Source organism: Acipenser ruthenus, chromosome 6 (assembly GCF_902713425.1).
Source record: "Acipenser ruthenus chromosome 6, fAciRut3.2 maternal haplotype, whole genome shotgun sequence".
NCBI classification, from domain to species: Eukaryota; Metazoa; Chordata; class Actinopteri; order Acipenseriformes; family Acipenseridae; genus Acipenser; species Acipenser ruthenus.
The window spans coordinates 55,296,183-55,310,976 of NC_081194.1; the positions used below are offsets into that span (position 1 = coordinate 55,296,183).

The following is a 14,794-nucleotide window of genomic DNA, read 5'->3' on the forward strand; positions in this document are numbered from 1 at the left end:
TACATACAATTACCCATTTATACAGTTGGGTTTTTGGTGGAGCAATCTAGGTAAAGTACCTTGCTCAAGGGTACAGCAGCAGTGTCCCCCACTGGGAATTGAACCCACAACCCTCCGGTCAAGAGTCCAGAGCCCTAACCACTACTCCACACTGCTGGCAGCTACTGGCACTGCTGGCAACCACTACTCCAAATGGCAGCTACTGCTATCGAAATAATGTTTGGGTTGTGATAACATATCACTTTCAAATATTTTGGTTCTTAGTTGTTTTGTTTATTTTTCACATACCGGTACACAGATTTGTACAACTCCATATGGGTGAAGAACGACTACTTATTTGCCAAAGTCAAGTAGTCAGGGTAAAAACAGTTGACTACTCACCACCTATTTGTGTTCTCACGGTTTTGTAACATTCTGTTATGCAATGTATTTTAAAATGTATTGGAATTATTTAAAACTATTAAGATGTGGGCTCCCTAGTGGCGCTTCCGGTAAAGGTGCTCCGCGTGGAGTGCAGGGTGCGATCTATAGCCTGGACGTTGCCGGTTCGAGTCCAGGCTATTCCACAGCCGACCATGGACGGGAGTCTCCGACGCTGTAGCTCTTGGGTGGCTGCACGGTGAGTCCGCAGTGTGAAAAAAAGCAGTCGGCTGACGGCACACGCTTCGGAGGACTGTGTGTGTGCGTCTTTCGCCCTCCCGAGTCAGCGCAGGGGTGGTAGCGGTGAGCTGAGCTTAAAATATAATTGGCCATTCTAAAGTGGGAGAAAATAATAAAAATAATTGGCAACGACTAAATTAAAAAAAAAATTAAAAAATAAAATATTTAGATGTAATGGATTGCAACTTCACTACCGTCCATCTTAAATCCCACACTTCACTCAATTACTTTGCATTTCAATGCAAACAGCTGAATACAGTTAAATATTGATATTGCTAGTTCTCTACCAGTACACTTTAAATACACAACATATTACCATGCTGCCATGCTGCTGCTGCTTTGAATTAAAGCATGCAACTACACATTTCTGAGGTTGACTGTTGCTTTTTTGGTCGATTATTCAGTGCCCGTACATGGTGGGCGGGGAACAATAGGTACATACAGCAGATGTCAGAGGGATGGATTTGATTTTTAACTCCGATTAGTTGTTATTCCTCTTTATGTTCGCCCTCTTTAGGCGATGCCGCAGGTGTGTGACACAATCACCAACCTGAACACATGACAAGAATAGCCTCTCTTAATTGGCTGCAGCAACACATTGGCATATTGTGCCCAAAAGACAAAACCAGGATGGCTTGTTTCTGCTTAGTTCAAACAATGTGATTAGCTAGGGAGAGAGAGAATGAAGCCAGGACCTAATTGCTAGAACAGTGACTCCAGCTTATCTCTGTGTTTAGACACTGTGGAGTCCTACAATATACACTACATACAAGTGATGATAAACATTATCCTTTTTTTTTTTAACTCTCAACTCCTATGTAATCTTTCTTCGAAATTTAAGTCGAGTCACTGCATTGACCGGAGTACTGACTTTATGCACACAGAGGTCACCATTTCATAATTCTGCCTTCTCCACCAAATACTGCAGCCATATAAAACGTCAGAATAGTTAGCAGATAGGATATTTAGAAATATGTTAACAGTTATAAAGGCAGGTCATTACCAGGTCAATACCCCTCACGCCTACAATTTAGCATTTTATGCAGACCCTAGTGATCGATTGGTCCACCGTTTATTTGCTACCATCTCACAGAGGACATTTTAGCAGAAAGAACACCAGGGTCAACTTCATTATCTCTCTGATACAAATATTCATGTTTCATTTACAAAGTAGCAGTTAATGTAATAAATGACACATTTAAGCTATATTATACAGTAGCTGAAAAATCAAAGGTTTATGATAAACTTAATGCCATTTTTGTATACATATAGTGACATATATTGCAGACATTTTCAACATTGCAAATACATTTTTATCACATCAAATTTACACCACTCTTTATTGCCTCTCAGAATATTATATTACCTCTCAGACATCGTATCTCTTATTGTTCTGCTGTTTATAGTTTTTGTTTTTCTGGCTTTGACAAAGGAAAGGTACATTGCCTGTCCATCACCCTAGGTTTTTGCTTCCTTTCCTCTATTCACTTCCAAAGTCCCACGTGCAGTATTAGGCAGGGCACTGTTTGGGTCCTAGTACTGTACCTTTAATACAAGAAGTCAACCACAGTGTTGTGGTTGGAAATTCATTCATCTGTGAAATAGTCAATCATACTTCCCCTGAGAGGTAATCTGTCACCGCTTTAATGTGTAACATCTTATATTTTATTATTTTAATTTAATGAAGGTACATATTCTCCCGTAGTGATTAAATTGAACTGTGCCTTTAAGAAACGAATACACATTTTATTTGGTGTTTCTGCCTTTCTGCCGTATAGCTCTGCCTAAAATCTGTAATCCCAAATTATCTGTCTATGACTAAAAGCAATGTTTGCAAAGAGCGGTTTTTATGACTGAGAAATCTTCCACCCAACCGGATATAGAAAGAAAAGACAGGATTGTTAATTTTAGAGCTACGGGGGCAGGATTTGTGGAAGGACAGGGCGGGGCAATGTATGAATACGTTTGACAAAGTGGCAAGAAAGAGGAAAAGGAGACTGAAACAGTTGGATGTTAACTGTTTGCAATATGTGTGAGTAGAAATGTATTCATGTATGTATTGTTTTAAAACATAATTAATTTGCACATACAGTGTAAATCGAGACACGTTCTATTTATTTCGCACAATTAAAACATGCAATCTGTCCATATGTACAAGTTAACTACACTGTACAGTTATGTGTACGATACTGGTATACATTATAAATTATAAATAGCAGTAACCTTTTGATTATGTGGTAAAGATGACTATATTATTTAAAAAAAAAAAAAAAAAGTTTGCCGATCTTTTTAAATAAAATTATTTCAAAGAACGTACCGTAGAAGCAGCCTGTCTAAAAAACAAAGAAAGAAAGAAAAGTATTCAGTTATAAGCTCCTGGTTTGCTTTTTTCCACTTGATCGTGGAGGAAGAGTAGACTTCATGCTGACTGAGGAGCTGGTTAAGCTGGTCCATGAAATAATAAATCCATTAAAAATCCCTGTACTGTACAATTCTAAAGTCAACTGTTTGTTGTCTACATTCCCAAATGAATGTACATTTGCAGTAAACCTTGTCTGGGATTTGAAGCACCTTTTGTGTGCCCTGTAATAAGCGTAACAATATTTGCACGGTAGTCTATTCTGCTAATGGTTGTTAGAAACTGATGGTACTGTATTACAGAATGTTGGCCTTGAGATAGTATGGAGTGTATAAAAACAGATTGCATGCACTTCCCCAATTCAATATAAGCCCCCGTCACACTGGCATGTTCTACCTTTGTCAGACCCTAACTGGGTCGCGACCCAGTGTTGTGCGGGTCTGCTACGAAATTTCACACTGCTTTTTGAAGAAGCAGGGTCGACCTGGGTGACAGAGTATACACAATGATACAGCTCCAGCAAGTACACAATGTGTGTACGCAATGCCCGGGAGCAGCAATGTTCACATGACCACCCTTTCATCTGTTCAGGCCTTCAGGATGACGTGCTTGTTACGGACGCTTCCATCCAAGCTTCTCTGGGTTGAATTGTCGGCCCAAATGTTGATTAGAGCAAATGTTTCTTCATCCCTGCTGTAATCTGGCTCATGGTGTGTCCCAATTAACAGAAATATGGTAAACAGAATAAAAAGAAATTTGCCTTGCGGAAGTGATTGTTACTTCGTCCGCTTACAAACACCCATCATGCATTATGTCTCGCTCAACCCGGGTCAAAGCGTGTCGACCCACATCCTGAGAACCAGTGTGAAATGGGCTTTAGATGGAATCTCTGGCTCGTTTCCTATCTAGTTTACTAAATAAATAAGTGTAATAGGATGAAAACCATCCCTATAACCTACTGGTGGTAGATACGTGATACTTAGACCACTCTCTCCAGATGCCAGTGCATCTCCCTTCTAATTAAATCTGATTCCGACTAGACAGGAGGCTTCATTGGGAATAGTCTGATTGAGCTTTTAACATATTTGACAAACAGAAATACCCTACTAGCTCCCTGGGTCCAGCTTGGAGAAACACTTAAGTTGCTGCTGTGCTGCATACATTCATCTTTCTGGTTTCTTTGGCAATAACGTTCTAGACAGAGGTATTATACTTGGACTGTGGAGGTTGATTTAAGTACATTAATAAAGCTTTGTTTAAAATATATTCTTCCACCAAACTGGACTACTGAGTCACACTAGTATAGGATACAAAGGGTGAACTAGTACTTACATGAATAAGGAAATCCATATGTATCATCCTTATCTTTATGCAGCAGTCACAGTACACCCCCTCCACACACAGGCAATAATGGAGGATTCCAAAAAAATATGGCATTACAAAAGTGATTGCTGCATTAATCTCCATGTGAATGCTAACCTTTCCCAGGGTTCAAGCAGCCACCCAGTTATATCTCAAACTTTTTGTGGCAAAATGGTATGGTAATACACCACAGTGTCTCACAAAGTGAAGGGAGTGGGGATTTACTTTGACTGATGCATTAGTTCATGGAATAATTCCAGCTCAAGTAGACCGAGGAGGTTGCTTGACCCTTGAAACAAGCTACACAATGATACTGACATTATTAGTCTACTGTAGGTCAACCCCCACATGGAAACAATACGGTCCAAGGTTAGCAAAAAGGTATTTTAGCAAACTTTAGACAGACAGGCTGTCGCCATGTGGAACATGATAAGAAGACTTCTTTTGCATTTACACCAAACCTGGGAGCCATTTTCTCACATGTGGTTTATGTATTAACAACCCGAAATGGAGGAAACACATCTCCAGAATTTGGTCCACTTAATCAAGTATAAGTACAGTTATGCGTTATTGTGATCATCACGCATAGCACGTCATATGAATGAGATTAGTTTGTTTGGGGTTAAGGTTCATTTGAATTAGCATGAATGGGTGTGCGTTAGAATATCATATACAGATTGAAATTGCTTAATCATCCATCATGAATGTGTAATCACTGTGTTCCTGTTGCTTGTAAATATTATGAAAATACCCTAACCTAACCCCAATATCTTCCTTGTTTTTTGTATTGTCCTAATTGTGTAATGGTCCTTACCTAGTTCTTGCAGTACAGTTAGTACCCAAAATTAAATTACTAACTAGATTGAGAGAGAGGGTCAACTTCTATGCAGGGGATGTGATGATTTGAACGACTTAACTCCAACACTACGTGTGTAACTCTTACTAGTTAAGCAAACTGAGGTTCTTCTTCAGACAGGCTGGTGTACAGGCCTGATCATACATTTCCCTCCCCTTATTAAAGTTTATCACAGGACAAAAGTACATAAAATATATTTACTGACCTATGTGTGCACCTATGTAATTTTCTGTATTCTCAGAACATTTTTATAAAGCGTGTCCTGAAATTAGTTACATATTTTTCTAAGAGGATTTTAACCGCATACAGGGTATGGATTTGTTTATCTAATTAATACATTTGATTAATTCATTATTTCTTCTTTTTTATTGTAGAAAATGAATGCAGCAATGATAGAATGCACAATCAAGCCAAACAGAGATTTCAGAAGCCACCCCTTCATACAGCTGCATTGCCTGTCTGGGAGATAGGCTTTTACCTGCTGCTGTCAGCTGGTTCTCACTTATACTCATTTTATGAGGTTTACAAAGTCTCAAAAGGTAACATTTTACATTTCTCACGTTCCTGTTTATATAGGAGTATGATACATGGTTTTAATTAAATTGACTAAAGTCTTGCTTTTACTATATTTTTTTAAGTCATTTGCATGGTGTCATTTTTTTAACGTATCATTTATTCTACTGTTGTTACGGACCTATCCTCATTGTAAAATAAGAAATACACCGTTGTCATGCCCTGAAGCTTTTCTGTTTTTAGTGTATTTTGTATTAGTTTGGGCAACCTCTCGTAGGGCTTAACTGTAGAAGTTAGAAGAAAGTATATCACAAGTTTTATTAGTGTTAAAAGTCTACTAATTGGACTATCCATGCCATAACTTTTTAAATGAGTACAATGCAAGAATGTCGACAAAATATTGTTTTTGATCTTGAAGAAAAAAAAGTATATTTTGTATCAACATTATTATTATTATGTATTTATTTGGCAGACGCCTTTATCCAAGGTGACTTACAGGTGTTGCAGAGCAGTACGGGGTTACAATGCAAGATTAATATTTAAATACAGTATAGTTTACAATAAGTGCAAAAACACTACTAAAAATACAATATGAACTAGGATGCAACAAGTTAGGATTACAACAGATAACAACAGTGACGTAGTAGTGCATAGCTGAGGATCCAGTAACGTGGTGCCAGGTCAGGCAGCCTCCTGCATAGAAGGAGGGATGGATCAAGAGATCTACAAGTGCAGTCTAAACAGATGGGTCTTGAGGAGGCAGCGGAAGGCAGTGAGAGATGGAGCTGTCCTCAAGTTCTCCAGTAGCTGGTTCCACCACAGAGGGGCTAAGGAAGAGAAGTAGTGGGCATGGGAGGATGAAGAGTGGAGGGAAGGTATGACCAGTCGGCCAGTATAGGAGGAGCGGAGAGGGCAAGAGGGGGTGTAGGTAGGCACGAGGGATTGAAGGTAGGATGGGGAAGTGTGGTGAAAAGAGCAGTAGGCAAGAACAAGGGTCTTGAATTGAATGCAAGCAGAGATAGGTAGTCATGCTACGTTCCCTCTATCCGCTTGCCACATCGCCACCATCGAAATGTTTTCCTGTGTGGCTCAATTAATTTTCACCAAGTTTACCATGGTGACGAAAGCTTTGAAAAAGGTACTTGTGTAAGACTGTGCCAGTATGATTACTTTGAACGTGTGCTGGTAGATGAATCAATACAGACTGTTTTGTTTAATTTCAATTTCGCCCAATGAAAGCCATTAGCTTGATTACGTAACGTACGCACCAACGTTGTGTTTGGCGGGACAGAGGCTCTAATTAGAAACAAAAATATGACCATGATAGTCATAGACAGTTTGCTGTGTCTTTAAAATGTGCTGAAATATAGTTTGGAAATAGTAACCGAATGGTTCCAAGAAAATTTGGAAGAGGAACAATTAATAAAAGAATAAACACATTTATTATTTTAAAAAGAAGGATTCGTCTCACTATGATTTATTGAGTTTTAATGTTGGAATCAGTGCAATATTACTGTCAGTAGTCCCAGGTGAAAAAAACAGTCGTGGCTGTACAATCCTACTTAATATTGCAAGCTTGTGTAACTAGAGCTGCGGCTAGTCAGGGAGGCATTTATATTAACATACAATTATAGCACTGTCTACTGGCAGTTTTGCTTTACCGTTCTGCAGTGGAAAGAAAACCGCTACACCCTCAAAATAATGTAAAGGTGCAGCACATGAATATCTGCAAATTTAAGAAATCTGCAATCTGCAAGCAGGTTTTTTCACATGGGACAGTTTGGCATTGATTAAATTGGAATCAGAGTTATAGTGCACTTTCCTGAGTTTGTATCACAGCAACAATGTTTAGGGTTATGAATGAGTGGGGAAGGCATGTACAGCAAAATTAAGAGGGGGTAAATGTATATTTTGCTGCTGTTTAGATGTTTCTTTGTATTACATGCTTTATACTGACTTTCTAGTGTAGAAACATGTGTTTCAAAAAATGGTTTTCCACTAGGGGGTGACCTTAAACAACTTTAAATGACTGTGTATTCACTGAATTACTAATTTCTAAGGTGCGTTTTCATTTTACACTATGTAACAGTACCTCCCTATTGAAGCAAGACAGTGCTGGCTTCATATATAATACAAACTGACCACCAGCATTCAGGAGTGTAAAAAGCATGATTAGAAAACTGCTTATATATATATATGTACTGTGTGTGTGTATATATATATATATATATATATATATATATATATATATATATATATATATATATATATATATGTATATATATATATATATATAGCTCAAACAACACACAGTTGTAGTCAAACATTTACATACTCCAATGGAAATGTATAATTTCTAGAATTTTTTTTATTTTTAGGATAAATCTTTTGTGGATGTGGAAAAAAGTTACAAGAAATAGATGTCTACAATGATTTATTTCAGCATTCAGCAAGTGTTTATACCCTTTGATGCTATGATAGTATTGTTTACAAGGTGTTTGACATTTCAGTATGATAATGCAGAACCTAATTCTAGAAAAGTCTAGAAAATGCTGGATTGTAGGTGAACATTAGAGAGTATAAAAGGCTTAGGATGATTGCTGTCATTACCGATAAGTCAATATGGGAAAAACTAAAAGCTATCTGAAGACCTTAGGCAGACAATGATTTATTGTCATAAAGCTGGAGAAGGATACAAGAAGATTTCCAAGCATTTGAATATCCCAATTTGAACTATTGTTTCTATTATCAAGAAGTACAAGGCTCATGTTACTGTCACAACGGTCTGGAAGAAAGAAGGTTCTCTCACCAAGAATAAGTAGAAGAATTGTGAGGAGTTAATAACAATCCGAGATTGACTGCCAAAGATATTCAAAGTGAATTGGCTGCAAGTGGGACTGGGTTTTCTATTTTAACCATAGGTTGAGTATTGCATGGTGAAGGTCTCAATGGTCGCAGGCCAAGGAAAATGCCACTCTTAGGAAAATGTGTACAAGGACAATCGCTTAAAGTTTGCAAAATGGCATTTGAATGATGGATATGAGTTCTGGTCAAAGGTTTTGTGGAGTGATGAAACAAAAATCGAGCTATTTCAACACAACAATGATGCAAAGCACACATCAAAATCTACTTCAGAATGGTTAAAGAAGAATAAAATCAAGGTTCTGGAATGGCCTAGTCAAAGTCCCAATTTAAATCCGATTAAGTTGTAGAAGGTATGAGTTGAAGAAGGCTGTGCACAAGAGAAGTCCTCAGAATTTGAATGAACTGGAACAATTTTGCATTGAAGAATGGTCAGAAATCGCTAAAGAATCATGCCAAAGCTCATTGACAAATATCCTAATCATTTAAAAGAGGTTATTATTGCTAAAGGTGCCTCAACTAGCTATTAATTTCATATTCTTTGTCAGGGTATAAATACTTTTGAATTAGCATTTTTGGAGTTTTGCAAAAACAAATTGCTGAAATAAATAATTGTAGTCATCTATTTCTTGTAACTTTTTTTTTCCTCATCCACAAAACCAAAACTTTTGCTACAAAAGATATTTCGTATAATTTGTTTTTGAGAAATTTCTAGAAATTATACTTTCCCATTGTGGTATGTAAACTTTTGATCTGTATATATATACTGTGTATACCTACGATTCAGGGTGCAACACCAAGGACTTCTCTGTAAAGGGTTAAAGATCCACCAATCAGTCAGTTTTCCTTTTACCCCCAGAGAGGAATGTAAATATGTATCTAAAGAACTGGCCAACAAATTGTGATAAATCCTGTATGATGACTAATGTTACAGATGTGAAACTACCAAGTGTCAATGGTAAACACTTGATTTTTATTTTCTTCACAGCTTTCCTAAGATTGGTTTTAAATAACATCTAAACCAGCCATTTTTATGACCATACTTCTGTACTATTTATACAGTAGTTAAGGTCTTGGTTCTCTGTTAATGCAGTTATGGATTTATTTGGATTTACTGTGTTAACGTTACCTTGTAGTTCATCTGTCTGTTGCATCTAGCAACCAAACATAAAAAGCTGCAGGGTTATTTTTTCCCAGAAGGTGGAGCACTTCCCTAAAGGTTCTCATTCCACAAACTGTTTTAAGTTTCCTGATTGTTACTGCACCAGGCAGGAAAACCTCCTACATGGGTGAGTTACCAGGGAAGGGAAAAACCAGGCGCAGCTGACACTGCACTGCAGAGAAGAGCAGAGTGCTTGCTGCAGACCCACACAGGGGCTTCGATATGCATTGGCTGCAGAGAGGGAGAAGGGGATTTGCAGGCTTCCCTGCCACTGGAGATTCAAATGTTATTAACAGATCTACTTTCCTCAAGGCACGGTAGCAAATATCATGTATGTAACCCATGGAAAAACACAGGATGAAAAAGAAGTTCAATGGATAAACATAACTGTGGTATACATGCTGCTACTGTATAAGATAACCAACACACCTCCCCCATTATACCATCATTATCAAAGGAATTATTTAGATATGTTCAGCATTTATTGTATTTGTTTTTATTTTACTAGTTCTGTCCTGGTAGCATTAGCTCACAGACTGAATTAATGAGCCGGTCCCTGCAAGAGTGTTCCTAGCAGTACTGAAAAAAAACGGGCTAATAACTTGTTCATAATTGTTTCTTTGGATCAGTCACGTGCCTCGTTTCCACTGCCTGGCACTATAGGCTTCAGCTGCTAGCGGTAGCAAAGCCATGGAAGCTGTAATTTAAAGAACAGTGCTATTTTCATTATTGCACTACATACAATTTTCTTTTAGCTTCCAGTTTGTGTGTTATCTTAAAAAAAAAAAAAAGACTTCACACTGCTAAATGTGAAACAATAATACATTGTAAAGAAATGCCTTAATAACATATGCATTTACGGGCTAACATTGCTTAGTTTTTAAGTATTAATTTTCATATGTTTCATCATTATTATTATTTATTTCTTAGCAGGCGCCCTTATCCAGGGTGACTTACAGTTGTTACAAGATATCACATTATTTTTACATACAATTGCATTCTTTTTAAGACATTATTTTACATACAATTACCCATTTATACAGTTGGGTTTTTACTGGAGCAATCTAGGTAAAGTACCTTGCTCAAGGGTACAGCAGTAGTGTGCTCCACCTGGGATTGAACCCACGACCCTCCGGTCAAGAGTCCAGAGCCCTAACCAGTACTCCACACTGCAGCCAATCATGGCTGTAAACAAAGAGCTTAAACACCTCCTGACTTCCTTTGTAGCCAGTTAGGCTACATCGAGTATGAACCTGACCAGATAGCCACGTTCAGCCACTTGGCTGAGCATTGGAAGCACCTTGTTGCCGTGGTCAGCCGTAGCTGTGAGTGCCAGGCAGTGGAAACAAGGCATAATTTAGGAATTACCATAATCAGCATTTGCTTATTATATTGTTACTACTGCTACATGCTAATGTATGATTGTTGTTATGTATCCAGAAACGGAATAGTAACTTTTTTGCAAATTATACACAGTACATGGTAGCACCAATTACTAAGTTACAAGCAATACTAGAATAATGATCTAATAATTACATGAATTGCATTATATTTAAAAAATATATATATTTGTGCCCTGCAACAGAAAGAGTTACCCAAATCCAATGATGTTGTAATGCATATACAAAAATGTACATTACTAAGATGATCAACTGAAAGGTTATTTACCAATAACAGCTCCATTGCGCTGATCTCATAAAAGAATGTCTCGACTGCCACTCTGCAGAGGCCGGATTCAAATATCTCAAAATTTGCAAAAAAAATATAAATGGTTATATAAAAATCCAGCCGTGTTCTCTTGTACCTAGACAGAGTGATTGCACAGAATAACAATGCCGCGATTACACAAACTAATACTGCTCCTTTACCCACCCTCAGAAAATAACTGTTGTAGACCATTTAGCAGTAAAGCTAGTGTTTAAGATGTAATGCAGAAAGTGTGTCACTTGATAGGGATCACTGTGCATCAAGGTATTGTACACTTCTGCAGTTTCATCTCTACATTTCACTTTTGACAGACTATGAAGAAGAACTCACGAGCGAATTTGAATTTGAACAAGGATTTTTCATTTGGGGATTTAAAAAGGTAATGTTTAATAAATATGCATTGAATCTCATCCATCTCTATGAATATGAAATCCTTTGGCTAACACTTTGACATTCTTGCAAATCTTGTTCCAGCAGTTGCCCAATAGGCTTGCAGGCAGAAATTGATTAGATGCTATTACACTAAGCTAATAGTAGTCTCATTCATAGACTTAATGTTTGGGGTTTTTTTCAGTGTGGATGAACCAAAATTATGGAACTATTAAATCATGTATAACAGCAGTTCATTATTTTAAATAAAACAGCACAAGAATAATTTCATGATTAAAGATGTAATGTCATCTGTCGGCTGGTTTTAGAGACCCAGGTAAGCACTAATGACAGCGTCTGTGAAACCAGCCACATATGTAATGTCTGGATAAAATGGCTCATGATCCAAAGCAACATATCATTCTTTATTTGCTTGCAGCCAAACCACTCTAATTTCTGATTCTTCATCAGATCTTGGAAGCTAATGAGGTTGAGTACAACACTGTAGGCATGTACTTGGTCTACTCACTGCCGTGTAGTCACAGGGCATTGTTTGGCTGGAGGTGCTGCCTTCTGAAACAGACGTAGCATTTGTGGTCATTAAAGGTTACTAACTATAATAACTATAAAGCAGTCTAGATATAAAATTATTGTTTAGTGGTTTTATTATCTCTAAATATGTAATTGTATCATAATAATCATAATATTGCTAATAATATTAACAGGAAAACGCTGTTTCAGAAAGCCACTGGCATTTGCACCTACTTAAACTGTCCTACAGTTTCAGCCTTCATACTGATCCCTGACCCCCAGTGCTGATAGCTTGGTGGGAGCCACTGCCTCTTCCAGGGTGGAGGCCTTGGGTGACAAATGATATCTGGTATCTCATCTGACTGTCTTTTAGCTGAGGTAGCCCAACCTGAAATTGTGGTGATAACATGATGGGTTGCTTTTATTTTGGCAGGATAGTGTGTGCTTTAAACAAGACATGTCAAAAAGAGAATTGACAGTTAGAAGGCCCACAGGCATAATACACATTCTCGTTTTAAAACCTTGTATTTTTTTCACATTTGTAGGATCCAACAGACTTTGAATGGAGCTTCTGGACAGAGTGGGGTCAGAATTATTTAATCTGGACACTGATTGGACATTCAGTTGTTTCAAAGGTGTCCAGAATGTGTATACCCAAGGTAATCGTCCACTATGCTTTGGTTCTAGAAAATCCAGGCAAAATAATTATCATATACAGTCGCAGGCAAAAGTATTTCTGCAGTTAAAGAAAAAAAATAAAAATTGAAAAACCACAAAAAAATTGATTTCCATAATTTATAATTGTTCTATTGAGAGATATAAATGAAAGTAGTGATTGAGCTTTATAATAAAACAACAAATTATTACATAACATGCATACAATGAAAAATAATTTGCAAAAAAAAGTCATACTTTGACAAAAGTATTTGGGCAATCAACATATTTTGTGTGAAACCCAGTTGTTGTTAATTATTGACAATTATCATGATTGAAAACCAACACCTGATGATAATTATAGAATGAATAAATACATACTCATCAAGTGCACAAATAAGACATTTGTGATTCAAAAAAGCAACAAAAAAAGGTAAAACTACAGAGTACAGCATTGATCTCAAAATGGCAGTGATACCACTAATTGAAAAATAGCAGAAAGACTTGGTTTACTGAAAAGCACTGTGTGGGCCATTATTGACAAACACAGGAGAACTAGCTCCAGGTGTGGAAGACCAAAAAAAAAAATTGGTCTTCCACACCTTGACAAAAGAATTGAGAGAAGATGGTCAAGAAATTTACGAATGAACAATTCAACAATACCTTAACAATATGAATGGCCATGGGCAAAAACCACACAAAAGTAAGCCATCGGATACTTGAAGAAGCTTGATGATGTCTTCAACCAAATGTTATGGTCAGTCGAATCCAAAATATAACTTTTTTTCTCCAAGAAAACAACAATATGTTTGGAGGAAGAGAGGAGAAGACTTTAAAGAAAGGTTAGTAATGCCCAGTGTTAAACATGGTGGAGGTTGTGTGATGGCATGGGCTTGTTTTTCTTCCTCAGGCACTGTTGTGACCTTTCTATTGTAGATATTCTGTACTCTCATTTGTTACCCAGTCCTAGAAGGCTTATTGAACAGAAGTTTGAATTCTAGTAGGATAATGACCCTAAGCATTATGCAAAGTGAATTTCTGAAAAAAAGAAAGATTGCAGTTATGGATTGGCCATCTCATTCACCAGACTTGAATCCTGCCGAGATGTTGTGGAGTGACTTGAAGGCTGCTAATTTGCTGGACTCAAAGCTATATGTGTTGAAGAATGGGCACAAACATCTCTGGAAAGATGCCAGGAACTGGTTTCAAAATACAGAAAAAGATTGCAAGCTGTAAAGGAAGCAAAGGGTGGGCACACAAAATGCTAATGTTAAGGGCGCCCAAATACTTTTGTCAAAGTATGAAATTCGTTTTTGCATGTTATTTTTCATTTTATGCATGTTATGTAATAATGTATTGTTTTATTATGAAGCTGAATCTCTACTTTAATTTGATATCTTTCAGTAGAACACTTAAATGACAGAAATCACTTTCTTTGTGGTTTTTCTCATTTTTTAAACTGCTCAAATACTTTTGTCTGCGACTGTATATACTACGTTATCCTATGTAGCCAGCAGAAGTCATAATTGCAGTTTATTAAAAACTGGACAGTGTCAAATTTCTAATTATATGCAGCTTTAAACACAAAATCATAAGATATTCAGTAAGACTAAAAATAAATATTTATAAAACTTGACACAGGTTTTAATAAGACCAAAAATTGTCTTTAGTTTTATTTACCTTTTAAATTGAGTACACATTTATGTAATGCATTTGTTATTTAATCATGGCATATGTAAACAAATATATAAACAAATTA

General features: G+C 37.0%; 1 protein-coding gene across 6 annotated transcripts in view; it reads left to right on the forward strand.

Annotated features, from left to right (window-relative positions):
* The first annotated feature begins 2,550 nt into the window (after nucleotides 1–2,550).
* The window catches only part of LOC117410760 (protein-cysteine N-palmitoyltransferase HHAT), a 95,647-nt gene continuing 83,403 nt past the window's right edge, over nucleotides 2,551–14,794 (forward strand). For all 6 annotated transcript variants that reach the window (XM_059025543.1, XM_059025540.1, XM_059025542.1 and 3 more), the window contains exons 1-4: nucleotides 2,551–2,692; nucleotides 5,612–5,776; nucleotides 11,793–11,860; nucleotides 12,927–13,040. In XM_059025543.1, the coding sequence (XP_058881526.1) occupies nucleotides 5,635–5,776; nucleotides 11,793–11,860; nucleotides 12,927–13,040 (324 nt within the window). In that variant the 5' untranslated portion in view covers nucleotides 2,551–2,692; nucleotides 5,612–5,634. The remainder of the gene's footprint in view (nucleotides 2,693–5,611; nucleotides 5,777–11,792; nucleotides 11,861–12,926; nucleotides 13,041–14,794) is intronic.